Below are 12,802 nucleotides of genomic sequence, written 5' to 3'. Positions count from 1 at the left end.
TATAGACAGTTGATAGACCCAGTGTAGATTACAGTTTCTATGGACAGTAGATAGACCCAGTGTAGATTAGTTTCTATAGACAGTAGATAGACCCAGTGTAGATTACAGTTTCTATAGACAGTAGATAGGCCCAGGGTAGTGTAGATTAAAGTTTCTATAGACAGTAGATAGACCCAGCGTAGATTACAGTTTCTATAGACAGTAGATAGACCCAGCGTAGTGTAGATTACAGTTTCTATAGACAGTAGATAGACCCAGTGTAGTGTAGATTACAGTTTCTATAGACAGTAGATAGACCCAGTGTAGTGTAGATTACAGTTTCTATAGACAGTAGACAGACCCAGTGTAGATTACAGTTTCTATAGACAGTAGACAGACCCAGTGTAGATTACAGTTTCTATAGACAGTAGATAGACCCAGTGTAGATTACAGTTTCTATAGACAGTAGATAGGCCCAGGGTAGTGTAGATTACAGTTTCTATAGACAGTAGATAGACCCAGCGTAGATTACAGTTTCTATAGACAGTAGATAGACCCAGCGTAGTGTAGATTACAGTTTCTATAGACAGTAGATAGACCCAGTGTAGTGTAGATTACAGTTTCTATAGACAGTAGATAGACCCAGTGTAGATTACAGTTTCTATAGACAGTAGATAGACCCAGTGTATATTACAGTTTCTATAGACAGTAGATAGACCCAGTGTATATTACAGTTTCTATAGACAGTAGATAGACCCAGTGTAGTGTAGATTACAGTTTCTATAGACAGTAGATAGACCCAGTGTAGATTACAGTTTCTATAGACAGTAGATAGACCCAGTGTAGATTACAGTTTCTATAGACAGTAGACAGACCCAGTGTAGATTACAGTTTCTATAGACAGTAGATAGGCCCAGGGTAGTGTAGATTACAGTTTCTATAGACAGTAGATAGACCCAGTGTAGTGTAGATTACAGTTTCTATAGACAGTAGACAGACCCAGTGTAGATTACAGTTTCTATAGACAGTAGACAGACCCAGTGTAAATTACAGTTTCTATAGACAGTAGATAGACCCAGTGTAGATTACAGTTTCTATAGACAGTAGATAGGCCCAGGGTAGTGTAGATTACAGTTTCTATAGACAGTAGATAGACCCAGCGTAGATTACAGTTTCTATAGACAGTAGATAGACCCAGCGTAGTGTAGATTACAGTTTCTATAGACAGTAGATAGACCCAGTGTAGTGTAGATTACAGTTTCTATAGACAGTAGATAGACCCAGTGTAGATTACAGTTTCTATAGACAGTAGATAGACCCAGTGTATATTACAGTTTCTATAGACAGTAGATAGACCCAGTGTATATTACAGTTTCTATAGACAGTAGATAGACCCAGTGTAGTGTAGATTACAGTTTCTATAGACAGTAGATAGACCCAGTGTAGATTACAGTTTCTATAGACAGTAGATAGACCCAGTGTAGATTACAGTTTCTATAGACAGTAGACAGACCCAGTGTAGATTACAGTTTCTATAGACAGTAGATAGACCCAGTGTAGATTACAGTTTCTATAGACAGTAGATAGGCCCAGGGTAGTGTAGATTAAAGTTTCTATAGACAGTAGATAGACCCAGCGTAGATTACAGTTTCTATAGACAGTAGATAGACCCAGCGTAGTGTAGATTACAGTTTCTATAGACAGTAGATAGACCCAGTGTAGTGTAGATTACAGTTTCTATAGACAGTAGATAGACCCAGTGTAGTGTAGATTACAGTTTCTATAGACAGTAGACAGACCCAGTGTAGATTACAGTTTCTATAGACAGTAGACAGACCCAGTGTAGATTACAGTTTCTATAGACAGTAGATAGACCCAGTGTAGATTACAGTTTCTATAGACAGTAGATAGGCCCAGGGTAGTGTAGATTACAGTTTCTATAGACAGTAGATAGACCCAGCGTAGATTACAGTTTCTATAGACAGTAGATAGACCCAGCGTAGTGTAGATTACAGTTTCTATAGACAGTAGATAGACCCAGTGTAGTGTAGATTACAGTTTCTATAGACAGTAGATAGACCCAGTGTAGATTACAGTTTCTATAGACAGTAGATAGACCCAGTGTATATTACAGTTTCTATAGACAGTAGATAGACCCAGTGTATATTACAGTTTCTATAGACAGTAGATAGACCCAGTGTAGTGTAGATTACAGTTTCTATAGACAGTAGATAGACCCAGTGTAGTGTAGATTACAGTTTCTATAGACAGTTGATAGACCCAGTGTAGATTACAGTTTCTATAGACAGTAGATAGACCCAGTGTAGTGTAGATTACAGTTTCTATAGACAGTTAATAGACCCAGTGTAGATTACATTTTCTATAGACAGTAGATAGACCCAGTGTAGATTACATTTTCTATAGACAGTAGATAGACCCAGCGTAGATTACAGTTTCTATAGACAGTAGATAGACCCAGTGTAGTGTAGATTACAGTTTCTATAGACAGTTAATAGACCCAGTGTAGATTACAGTTTATATAGACAGTAGATAGACCCAGTGTAGTGTAGATTACAGTTTCTATAGACAGTAGATAGACCCAGTGTAGTGTATATTACATTTTCTATAGACAGTAGATAGACCCAGTGTATATTACAGTTTCTATAGACAGTTGATAGACCCAGTGTAGATTTTGGTTTCTATAGACAGTAGATCCCCATACAGTTCATCCCCATACTGGTATGTATTTATTTATTTTGCTCCTTTGCACCCCAGTATCTCTACCTGCACATTCATCTTCTGCCGATCTACCATTCCAGTGTTTAATTGCTATAATGTAATTACTTCGCCACCATGGCCTATTTATTTCCTTAACTTACCTCATTTCCACTCACTGTATATAGACTTTTTGTTTTCTTTTGTTCTACTGTATTATTGACTGTATGTTTTGTTTATTCCATGTGTAACTCTGTGTTGTTGTTTGTCGAACTGCTTTGCTTTATCTTGGCCAGGTCGCAATTGCAAATGAGAACTTGTTCTCAACTGGCCTACCTGGTTAAATAAAGGTGTTCTCAACTGGCCTACCTGGTTAAATAAAGGTGTTCTCAACTGGCCTACCTGGTTAAATAAAGGTGTTCTCAACTAGCCTACCTGGTTAAATAAAGGTGAAATAAAAACAGAGCTGGTGTAACTGAGTCAGGTTTGTAGGCCTCCTTACTCACACACGCTATTTCAGTTCTGCCCACAAATTTTCTGTAGGGTTGAGGTCAGGGCTTTGCGATGGCCACTCCAATACCTTGACTTTGTTGTCCTTAAGCCATTTTGCCACAGCTAGTAGATATACCCAGTGTAGATTACAGTTTCTATAGACAGTAGATAGACCCAGTGTAGATTACAGTTTCTATAGACAGTTGATAGACCCAGTGTAGATTACAGTTTCTATAGACAGTTGATAGACCCAGTGTAGATTACAGTTTCTATAGACAGTAGACAGACCCAGTGTAGATTACAGTTTCTATAGACAGTAGATAGACCCAGTGTAGATTAGTTTCTATAGACAGTAGATAGACCCAGTGTAGATTACAGTTTCTATAGACAGTAGATAGGCCCAGGGTAGTGTAGATTACAGTTTCTATAGACAGTAGATAGACCCAGTGTAGTGTAGATTACAGTTTCTATAGACAGTAGACAGACCCAGTGTAGATTACAGTTTCTATAGACAGTAGATAGACCCAGTGTAGATTACAGTTTCTATAGACAGTAGATAGACCCAGTGTAGATTACAGTTTCTATAGACAGTAGATAGACCCAGTGTAGTGTAGATTACAGTTTCTATAGACAGTAGACAGACCCAGTGTAGATTACAGTTTCTATAGACAGTAGACAGACCCAGTGTAGATTACAGTTTCTATAGACAGTAGATAGACCCAGTGTAGATTACAGTTTCTATAGACAGTAGATAGGCCCAGGGTAGTGTAGATTACAGTTTCTATAGACAGTAGATAGACCCAGCGTAGTGTAGATTACAGTTTCTATAGACAGTAGATAGACCCAGTGTAGATTACAGTTTCTATAGACAGTAGATAGACCCAGCGTAGTGTAGATTACAGTTTTTATAGACAGTTAATAGACCCAGTGTAGATTACATTTTCTATAGACAGTAGATAGACCCAGTGTAGATTACATTTTCTATAGATAGTAGATAGGCCCAGTGTATATTACAGTTTCTATAGACAGTAGATAGGCCCAGTGTATATTACAGTTTCTATAGACAGTAGATAGACCCAGTGTATATTACAGTTTCTATAGACAGTAGATAGACCCAGTGTAGTGTAGATTACAGTTTCTATAGACAGTAGATAGACCCAGTGTAGTGCAGATTACAGTTTCTATAGACAGTAGATAGACCCAGTGTATATTACAGTTTCTATAGACAGTAGATAGACCCAGTGTATATTACAGTTTCTATAGACAGTAGATAGACCCAGTGTAGTGTAGATTACAGTTTCTATAGACAGTAGATAGACCCAGTGTAGTGTAGATTACAGTTTCTATAGACAGTAGACAGACCCAGTGTAGATTACAGTTTCTATAGACAGTAGATAGACCCAGTGTAGTGTAGATTACAGTTTCTATAGACAGTTGATAGACCCAGTGTAGATTACAGTTTCTATAGACAGTAGATAGACCCAGTGTAGTGTAGATTACAGTTTCTATAGACAGTTAATAGACCCAGTGTAGATTACATTTTCTATAGACAGTAGATAGACCCAGTGTAGATTACATTTTCTATAGACAGTAGATAGACCCAGTGTAGTGTAGATTACAGTTTCTATAGACAGTAGATAGACCCAGTGTAGTGTAGATTACAGTTTCTATAGACAGTAGATAGACCCAGTGTAGATTACATTTTCTATAGACAGTAGATAGACCCAGTGTAGATTACAGTTTCTATAGACAGTAGATAGACCCAGTGTAGTGTAGATTACAGTTTCTATAGACAGTAGATAGACCCAGTGTAGTGTAGATTACAGTTTCTATAGACAGTAGATAGACCCAGTGTAGATTACAGTTTCTATAGACAGTTGATAGACCCAGTGTAGATTATAGTTTCTATAGACAGTAGATAGACCCAGTGTAGATTACAGTTTCTATAGACAGTTGATAGACCCAGTGTAGATTACAGTTTCTATAGACAGTAGATAGACCCAGTGTAGATTACAGTTTCTATAGACAGTTGATAGACCCAGTGTAGATTATAGTTTCTATAGACAGTAGATAGACCCAGTGTAGATTACAGTTTCTATAGACAGTTGATAGACCCAGTGTAGATTACAGTTTCTATAGACAGTAGATAGACCCAGTGTAGTGTAGATTACAGTTTCTATAGACAGTGGACAGACCCAGTGTAGATTACAGTTTCTATAGACAGTAGATAGGCCCAGGGTAGTGTAGATTACAGTTTCTATAGACAGTAGATAGACCCAGTGTATATTACAGTTTCTATAGACAGTAGATAGACCCAGTGTAGTGTAGATTACAGCAGGCTAGTAGATAATGTCCCACTAACGTGTGTGTGTGTGTGCGTGCGTGCGTGCGTGCGTGAGTGCGTGCGTGCGTGCGTGCGTCAGTACATGAGGACTTCAGCGGTGACAGTTGGCTGCTCGGACTGTTTCTTGTTCTGTGGTTTGGGCAGTTTGATCCGGCTCATTGCCACGACAACAAACACCACACCGTGCGTAGCGACGCTGGCCACGCCCAGCCAGAAGGACCAATCCAGTCGCTCATCCAGAATGGAGAAATGGAAAAGAGTCTCCTGGTAGTTAGAGACGCGTTCCGTTAACCGATGATGTCTGACAGCTGCTAAGAAACACAGGACGGCTAACGACCCAAACACCCCTAGAGGAGAGGAGAGGAGAGGAGAGAGGTTGGAGAGGAGAGGAGAGGAGAGGAGAGGAGAGGAGAGAGGAGAGAGGTTGGAGAGGAGAGGAGAGGAGAAAGGTTGGAGAGGAGAGAGAAGAGAGGTTGGAGGAGGAGAGGAGAGAGGTTGGAGGAGGAGAGGAGAGGAGAGAGGTTGGAGGAGGAGAGGAGAGGAGAGAGGTTGGAGAGGAGAGAGGTTGGAGAGGAGAGGAGAGGAGATGGGAGAGAAGATAGGTTGGAGAGGAGGAGGCGGGAGGAGAGGAGAGGAGAGGAGAGGAGAGGAGGAGATAAGAGATGGTGTCAGGTGGTGTGTGTGATGTGTATTACCATCCTCCTGGGTCATTACCAAGGTATGCCCCACATTACCAGGGTAGTCCCCACATTACCAAGGTAGTCCCCACATTACCAGGGTAGTCCCCACATTACCAGGGTAGTCCCCACATTACCAAGGTAGTCCCCACATTACCAGGGTAGTCCCCACATTACTAGGGTAGTCCCCACATTACCAGGGTAGTCCCCACATTACCAGGGTAGTCCCCACATTGCCAGGGTAGTCCCCACATTGCCAGGGTAGTCCCCACATTACCAGGGTAGTCCCCACATTACCAGGGTAGTCCCCACATTACCAGGGTAGTCCCCACATTACTAGGGTAGTCCCCACATTACTAGGGTAGTCCCCACATTACCAGGGTAGTCCCCACATTACCAGGGTAGTCCCCACATTACCAAGGTAGTCCCCACATTACCAGGGTAGTCCCCACATTACCAGGGTAGTCCCCACATTACCAGGGTAGTCCCCACATTACTAGGGTAGTCCCCACATTACTAGGGTAGTCCCCGTCAGGTCAAAGGCTATTTAGGGTTAGAATTAAGGTTACGGTTTGGGGTTAGGAAAAATAGGATTTTGAATGGAAATACATTTTTGGTTCCCACAAGGATAGTAAAATGGGTGTGTGTGTGTGTGTATGTGTGTGTGTGTGTGTGTGTGTGTGTGTGTGTGTGTGTGTGTGTGTGTGTGTGTGTGTGTGTACCTGCTATGGTGTTCCAGATGTAGAGTCCAGTGGGGCCTTTAATGCTCTGGTAGGGAACCTGATACACAGAGATATACACTATAACACCACACAGAGATATACACTATAACACCACACAGAGATATACACTATAACACCACACAGAGACATACACTATAACACCACACAGAGATATACACTATAACACCACACAGAGATATACACTATAACACCACACACAGATATAGACTATAACACCACACAGAGATATACACTATAACACCACACAGAGATATACACTATAACACCACACAGATATATACACTATAACACCACACACACACACAGATATACACTATAACACCACACAGAGATATACACTAGAACACCACACAGATATATACACTATAACACCACACACACACACAGATATACACTATAACACCACACAGAGATATACACTATAACACCACACAGAGATATACACTATAACACCACACAGAGATATACACTATAACACCACACAGATATATACACTATAACACCACACAGAGAGATATACACTATAACACCACACAGATATATACACTATAACACCACACAGAGATATACACTATAACACCACACAGATATATACACTATAACACCACACAGAGATATACACTATAACACCACACACACACACACACACACACTCACAACCAGATATACACTATAACACCACACACACAGATATACACTATAAAACCACACACACATCATCTTCACACCACATAGCCCCTACCTTGCGTGCGTTGTAGATAGAGAATGAAAGGCTGAGCAGAGTAAAAAAAACGGCCACCAACAGGAAGACTATCACCATCACATGGAGACCTGTGTTCAGGGTCTGTACCAGAGTAGGGAATACTGTACACACACACACAGACAGACACAGACAGAAAGACAGACAGACAGAGGCATCAGGCCAATGAGGGCCTCAGATTTGTCCTTTTTTCAGATGTTAAATGATTTACTAAACTAAATTTTTACATCCAGGTTTTATCATGATTATGTACTGGTCTAGTCAGTGTGTTTATGTACTGGTCTAGAGTTAGGTGTTTATGTACTGGTCTAGTGTTAGGGTTAGGTGTTTATGTACTGGTCTAGGGTTAGGTGTTTATGTACTGGTCTAGGGTTAGGTGTTTATGTACTGGTCTAGTCAGTGTGTTTATGTACTGGTCTAGAGTTAGGTGTTTACGTACTGGTCTAGGGTTAGGTGTTTATGTACTGGTCTAGGGTTAGGGTTAGGTGTTTATGTACTGGTCTAGGGTTAGGGTTAGGTGTTTATGTACTGGTCTAGGTTTAGGGTTAGGTGTTTATGTACTGGTCTAGGGTTAGGTGTTAATGTACTGGTCTAGGGTTAGGGTTAGGTGTTTATGTACTGGTCTAGGGTTAGGTGTTTATGTACTGGTCTAGGGTTAGGTGTTTATGTACTGGTCTAGGGTTAAGGTTAGGTGTTTATGTACTGGTGTAGGGTTAGGGTCAGGTGTTTATGTACTGGTCTAGTCAGTGTGTTTATGTACTGGTCTAGTGTTAGGGTTAGGTGTTTATGTACTGGTCTAGGGTTAGGGTTAGGTGTTTATGTACTGGTCTAGTCAGTGTGTTTATGTACTGGTCTAGTGTTAGGGTTAGGTGTTTATGTACTGGTCTAGGGTTAGGTGTTTATGTACTGGTCTAGGGTTAGGTGTTTATGTACTGGTCTAGTCAGTTTGTTTATGTACTGGTCTAGGGTTAGGTGTTTATGTACTGGTCTAGGGTTAGGGTTAGGTGTTTATGTACTGGTCTAGGGTTAGGTGTTTATGTACTGGTCTAGGGTTAGGGTTAGGTGTTTATGTACTGGTCTAGGGTTAGGGTTAGGTGTTTATGTACTGGTCTAGGGTTAGGGTTAGGTGTTTATGTACTGGTCTAGTGTTAGGTGTTTATGTACTGGTCTAGGGTTAGGTGTTTATGTACTGGTCTAGTGTTAGGGTTAGGTGTTTATGTACTGGTCTAGGGTTAGGTGTTTATGTACTTGTCTAGGGTTAGGGTTAGGTGTTTATGTACTGGTCTAGGGTTAGGGTAGGTGTTTATGTACTGGTCTAGGGTTAGGTGTTTATGTACTGGTCTAGGGTTAGGTGTTTATATACTGGTGTAGGGTTAGGGTTAGGTGTTTATGTACTGGTCTAGTGTTAGGGTTAGGTGTTTATGTACTGGTCTAGGGTTAGGTGTTTATGTACTGGCCTAGGGTTAGGGTTAGGTGTTTATGTACTGGTCTAGTCAGTGTGTTTATGTACTGGTCTAGTGTTAGGGTTAGGTGTTTATGTACTGGTCTAGGGTTAGGTGTTTATGTACTGGTCTAGGGTTAGGTGTTTATGTACTGGTCTAGGGTTAGGTGTTTATGTACTGGTCTAGTCAGTTTGTTTATGTACTGGTCTAGGGTTAGGTGTTTATGTACTGGTCTAGTCAGTGTGTTTATGTACTGGTCTAGGGTTAGGTGTTTATGTACTGGTCTAGGGTTAGGGTTAGGTGTTTATGTACCGGTCTAGTCAGTGTGTTTATGTACTGGTCTAGTGTTAGGGTTAGGTGTTTATGTACTGGTCTAGGGTTAGGTGTTTATGTACTGGTCTAGGGTTAGGTGTTTATGTACTGGTCTAGGGTTAGGGTTAGGTGTTTATGTACTGGTCTAGGGTTAGGGTAGGTGTTTATGTACTGGTCTAGGGTTAGGTGTTTATGTACTGGTCTAGGGTTAGGGTTAGGTGTTTATATACTGGTCTAGGGTTAGGTGTTTATATACTGGTGTAGGGTTAGGGTTAGGTGTTTATGTACTGGTCTAGTGTTAGGGTTAGGTGTTTATGTACTGGTCTAGGGTTAGGTGTTTATGTACTGGCCTAGGGTTAGGTGTTTATATACTGGTGTAGGGTTAGGGTTAGGTGTTTATGTACTGGTCTAGTGTTAGGGTTAGGTGTTTATGTACTGGTCTAGGGTTAGGTGTTTATGTACTGGCCTAGGGTTAGGGTTAGGTGTTTATGTACTGGTCTAGTGTTAGGTGTTTATGTACTGGTCTAGGGTTAGGTGTTTATGTACTGGTCTAGGGTTAGGTGTTTATGTACTGGTCTAGGGTTAGGGTTAGGTGTTTATGTACTGGTCTAGGGTTAGGGTTAGGTGTTTATGTACTGGTCTAGGGTTAGGGTTAGGTGTTTATGTACTGGTCTAGGGTTAGGTGTTTATGTACTGGTCTAGGGTTAGGTGTTTCTGTACTGGTCTAGTCAGTGTGTTTATGTACTGGTCTAGTCAGTGTGTTTATGTACTGGTCTAGTCAGTGTGTTTATGTACTGTATATAATAGTCTGGTCTAGTCAGTGTGTTTATGTACTGTATATAAACATGATAAAACCTGGACACTGTATATAATGTTTATATTTGGTCTAGTCAGTGTCCCCCTCTGCATAATTGAAACACACTGACTAGACCAGACAAAGACTGAACCCCCCCCCCCCCCCCCCCTATTATGCAGAGGGGGACACTGACTAGACCAGACAAAGACTGACACACACACACACACCCCTATTATGCAGAGGGGGACACTGACTAGACCCCATAACAGTCTGTAGTAGATATATCCCCATAACAGTCTGTAGTAGATATATCCCCCATAACAGTCTGTAGTAGATATATCCCCATAACAGTCTGTAGTAGATATATCCCCATAACAGTCTGTAGTAGATATATCCCCATAACAGTCTGTAGTAGATATATCCCCATAACAGTCTGTAGTAGATATATCCCCATAACAGTCTGTAGTAGATATATCCCCATAACAGTCTGTAGTAGATATATCCCATAACAGTCTGTAGTAGATATATCCCATAACAGTCTGTAGTAGATATATCCCCCCATAACAGTCTGTAGTAGATATATCCCATAACAGTCTGTAGTAGATATATCCCCCCATAACAGTCTGTAGTAGATATATCCCATAACAGTCTGTAGTAGATATATCCCCATAACAGTCTGTAGTAGATATATCCCATAACAGTCTGTAGTAGATATATCCCATAACAGTCTGTAGTAGATATATCCCCATAACAGTCTGTAGTAGATATATCCCCATAACAGTCTGTAGTAGATATATCCCCCCATAACAGTCTGTAGTAGATATATCCCCCCATAACAGTCTGTAGTAGATATATCCCCATAACAGTCTGTAGTAGATATATCCCCATAACAGTCTGTAGTAGATATATCCCCCATAACAGTCTGTAGTAGATATATCCCCATAACAGTCTGTAGTAGATATATCCCCATAACAGTCTGTAGTAGATATATCCCCCCATAACAGTCTTTAGTAGATATATCCCCCCATAACAGTCTTTAGTAGATATATCCCCATAACAGTCTGTAGTAGATATATCCCATAACAGTCTGTAGTAGATATATCCCCATAACAGTCTGTAGTAGATATATCCCCATAACAGTCTGTAGTAGATATATCCCATAACAGTCTGTAGTAGATATATCCCCCATAACAGTCTGTAGTAGATATATCCCCCATAACAGTCTGTAGTAGATATATCCCCATAACAGTCTGTAGTAGATATATCCCCATAACAGTCTGTAGTAGATATATCCCCCCATAACAGTCTGTAGTAGATATATCCCCCCATAACAGTCTGTAGTAGATATATCCCCCCATAACAGTCTGTAGTAGATATATCCCCATAACAGTCTGTAGTAGATATATCCCCATAACAGTCTGTAGTAGATATATCCCCATAACAGTCTGTAGTAGATATATCCCCCCATAACAGTCTGTAGTAGATATATCCCCCCATAACAGTCTGTAGTAGATATATCCCCATAACAGTCTGTAGTAGATATATCCCCATAACAGTCTGTAGTAGATATATCCCATAACAGTCTGTAGTAGATATATCCCCATAACAGTCTGTAGTAGATATATCCCATAACAGTCTGTAGTAGATATCCCCCCATAACAGTCTGTAGTAGATATATCCCCATAACAGTCTGTAGTAGATATATCCCCATAACAGTCTGTAGTAGATATATCCCCATAACAGTCTGTAGTAGATATATCCCCATAACAGTCTGTAGTAGATATATCCCCATAACAGTCTGTAGTAGATATATCCCCATAACAGTCTGTAGTAGATATATCCCCATAACAGTCTGTAGTAGATATATCCCCATAACAGTCTGTAGTAGATATATCCCCATAACAGTCTGTAGTAGATATATCCCCTTACTGTATATCTTGGCGCTGCGGTTTCCCAGTCCACACCTCCTAGTCTTCTGACCCTGGAACAGCCCGTAGTAGATGTGTCCAGTAAACTTGTCCAGTTCAGAATAGTTGGCGCTGACCAGCTCTGCCCCGGTACCACACAGGATCCTCCCGCTGACCCAGCGCTCGGTCGCCAGGGCAACCAGCAGTAGAGTGGCAGAGAGCACGCAGAGCAGAGTGGCAAAGGAAAAGGTCAACTGTTTCCACAGCGACGGCATGGTCAGTCTGTCAGGGCGCCGGGTTTGGATAAACAACAACAACAATAACAACAAATGTATTTAAAATCCACCTCCATGTCTATCTGTTCATCTCTTCACCCGGCTACGGGAGAGAGGCGGCGGTGTTACGGTCCTCTCGTCTCCTCGTCTCCTCTCGTCTCCTCGTCTCCTCTCGTCCGCTCTTACAACCTTTGTAATCAGCGCCACTTTTCAAGCAGAGACCATGGGAACACCTCCCAGGCATCCCGAGGGTCGGATCATCCGGTCCGGAGATGTTGTGTCAGTCGATGTGTCGGTCATAACATCAAAACGCTGTGAAATGAAACAGCTTGTTGTGATAGCTGGTAGAGAGGCTGCCAT

The 12,802-nt window shown here is 41.2% G+C and overlaps 1 protein-coding gene across 1 annotated transcript; it reads right to left on the bottom strand.

The window, feature by feature from the left end:
• Positions 1-5,605: 5,605 nt before the first annotated feature.
• LOC139419755 (clarin-2-like) lies at positions 5,606-12,442 on the bottom strand. The gene is made up of 4 exons (XM_071169754.1): positions 12,190-12,442; positions 7,693-7,814; positions 6,930-6,987; positions 5,606-5,877 (listed from the first exon to the last, which is right to left on the bottom strand). Exons 1-4 carry the CDS (start codon positions 12,440-12,442, stop codon positions 5,606-5,608), a joined length of 705 nt encoding a protein of 234 aa, XP_071025855.1.
• Between the last annotated feature and the right edge of the window lie 360 nt (positions 12,443-12,802).

This window comes from Oncorhynchus clarkii, chromosome 10, assembly GCF_045791955.1.
Source record: "Oncorhynchus clarkii lewisi isolate Uvic-CL-2024 chromosome 10, UVic_Ocla_1.0, whole genome shotgun sequence".
Classification (NCBI taxonomy): domain Eukaryota; kingdom Metazoa; phylum Chordata; class Actinopteri; order Salmoniformes; family Salmonidae; genus Oncorhynchus; species Oncorhynchus clarkii.
Note: the sequence above shows the minus strand (reverse complement) of the source record. Positions and strands in the feature narration are given on the sequence as shown.

Coding starts and splice junctions, on each gene's coding strand:
- LOC139419755 (XM_071169754.1), bottom strand. CDS start 12,442: ATGCCGTCGCTGTGGAAACAGTTGACCTTTTCCTTTGCCACTCTGCTC. Junction 7,815..12,189: donor CCGCAGCGCCAAGATATACA/GTAAGGGGATAT, acceptor GTGTGTGTACAG/TATTCCCTACTCTGGTACAG. Junction 5,878..6,929: donor CATCTGGAACACCATAGCAG/GTACACACACAC, acceptor CCTCTCCTCTAG/GGGTGTTTGGGTCGTTAGCC.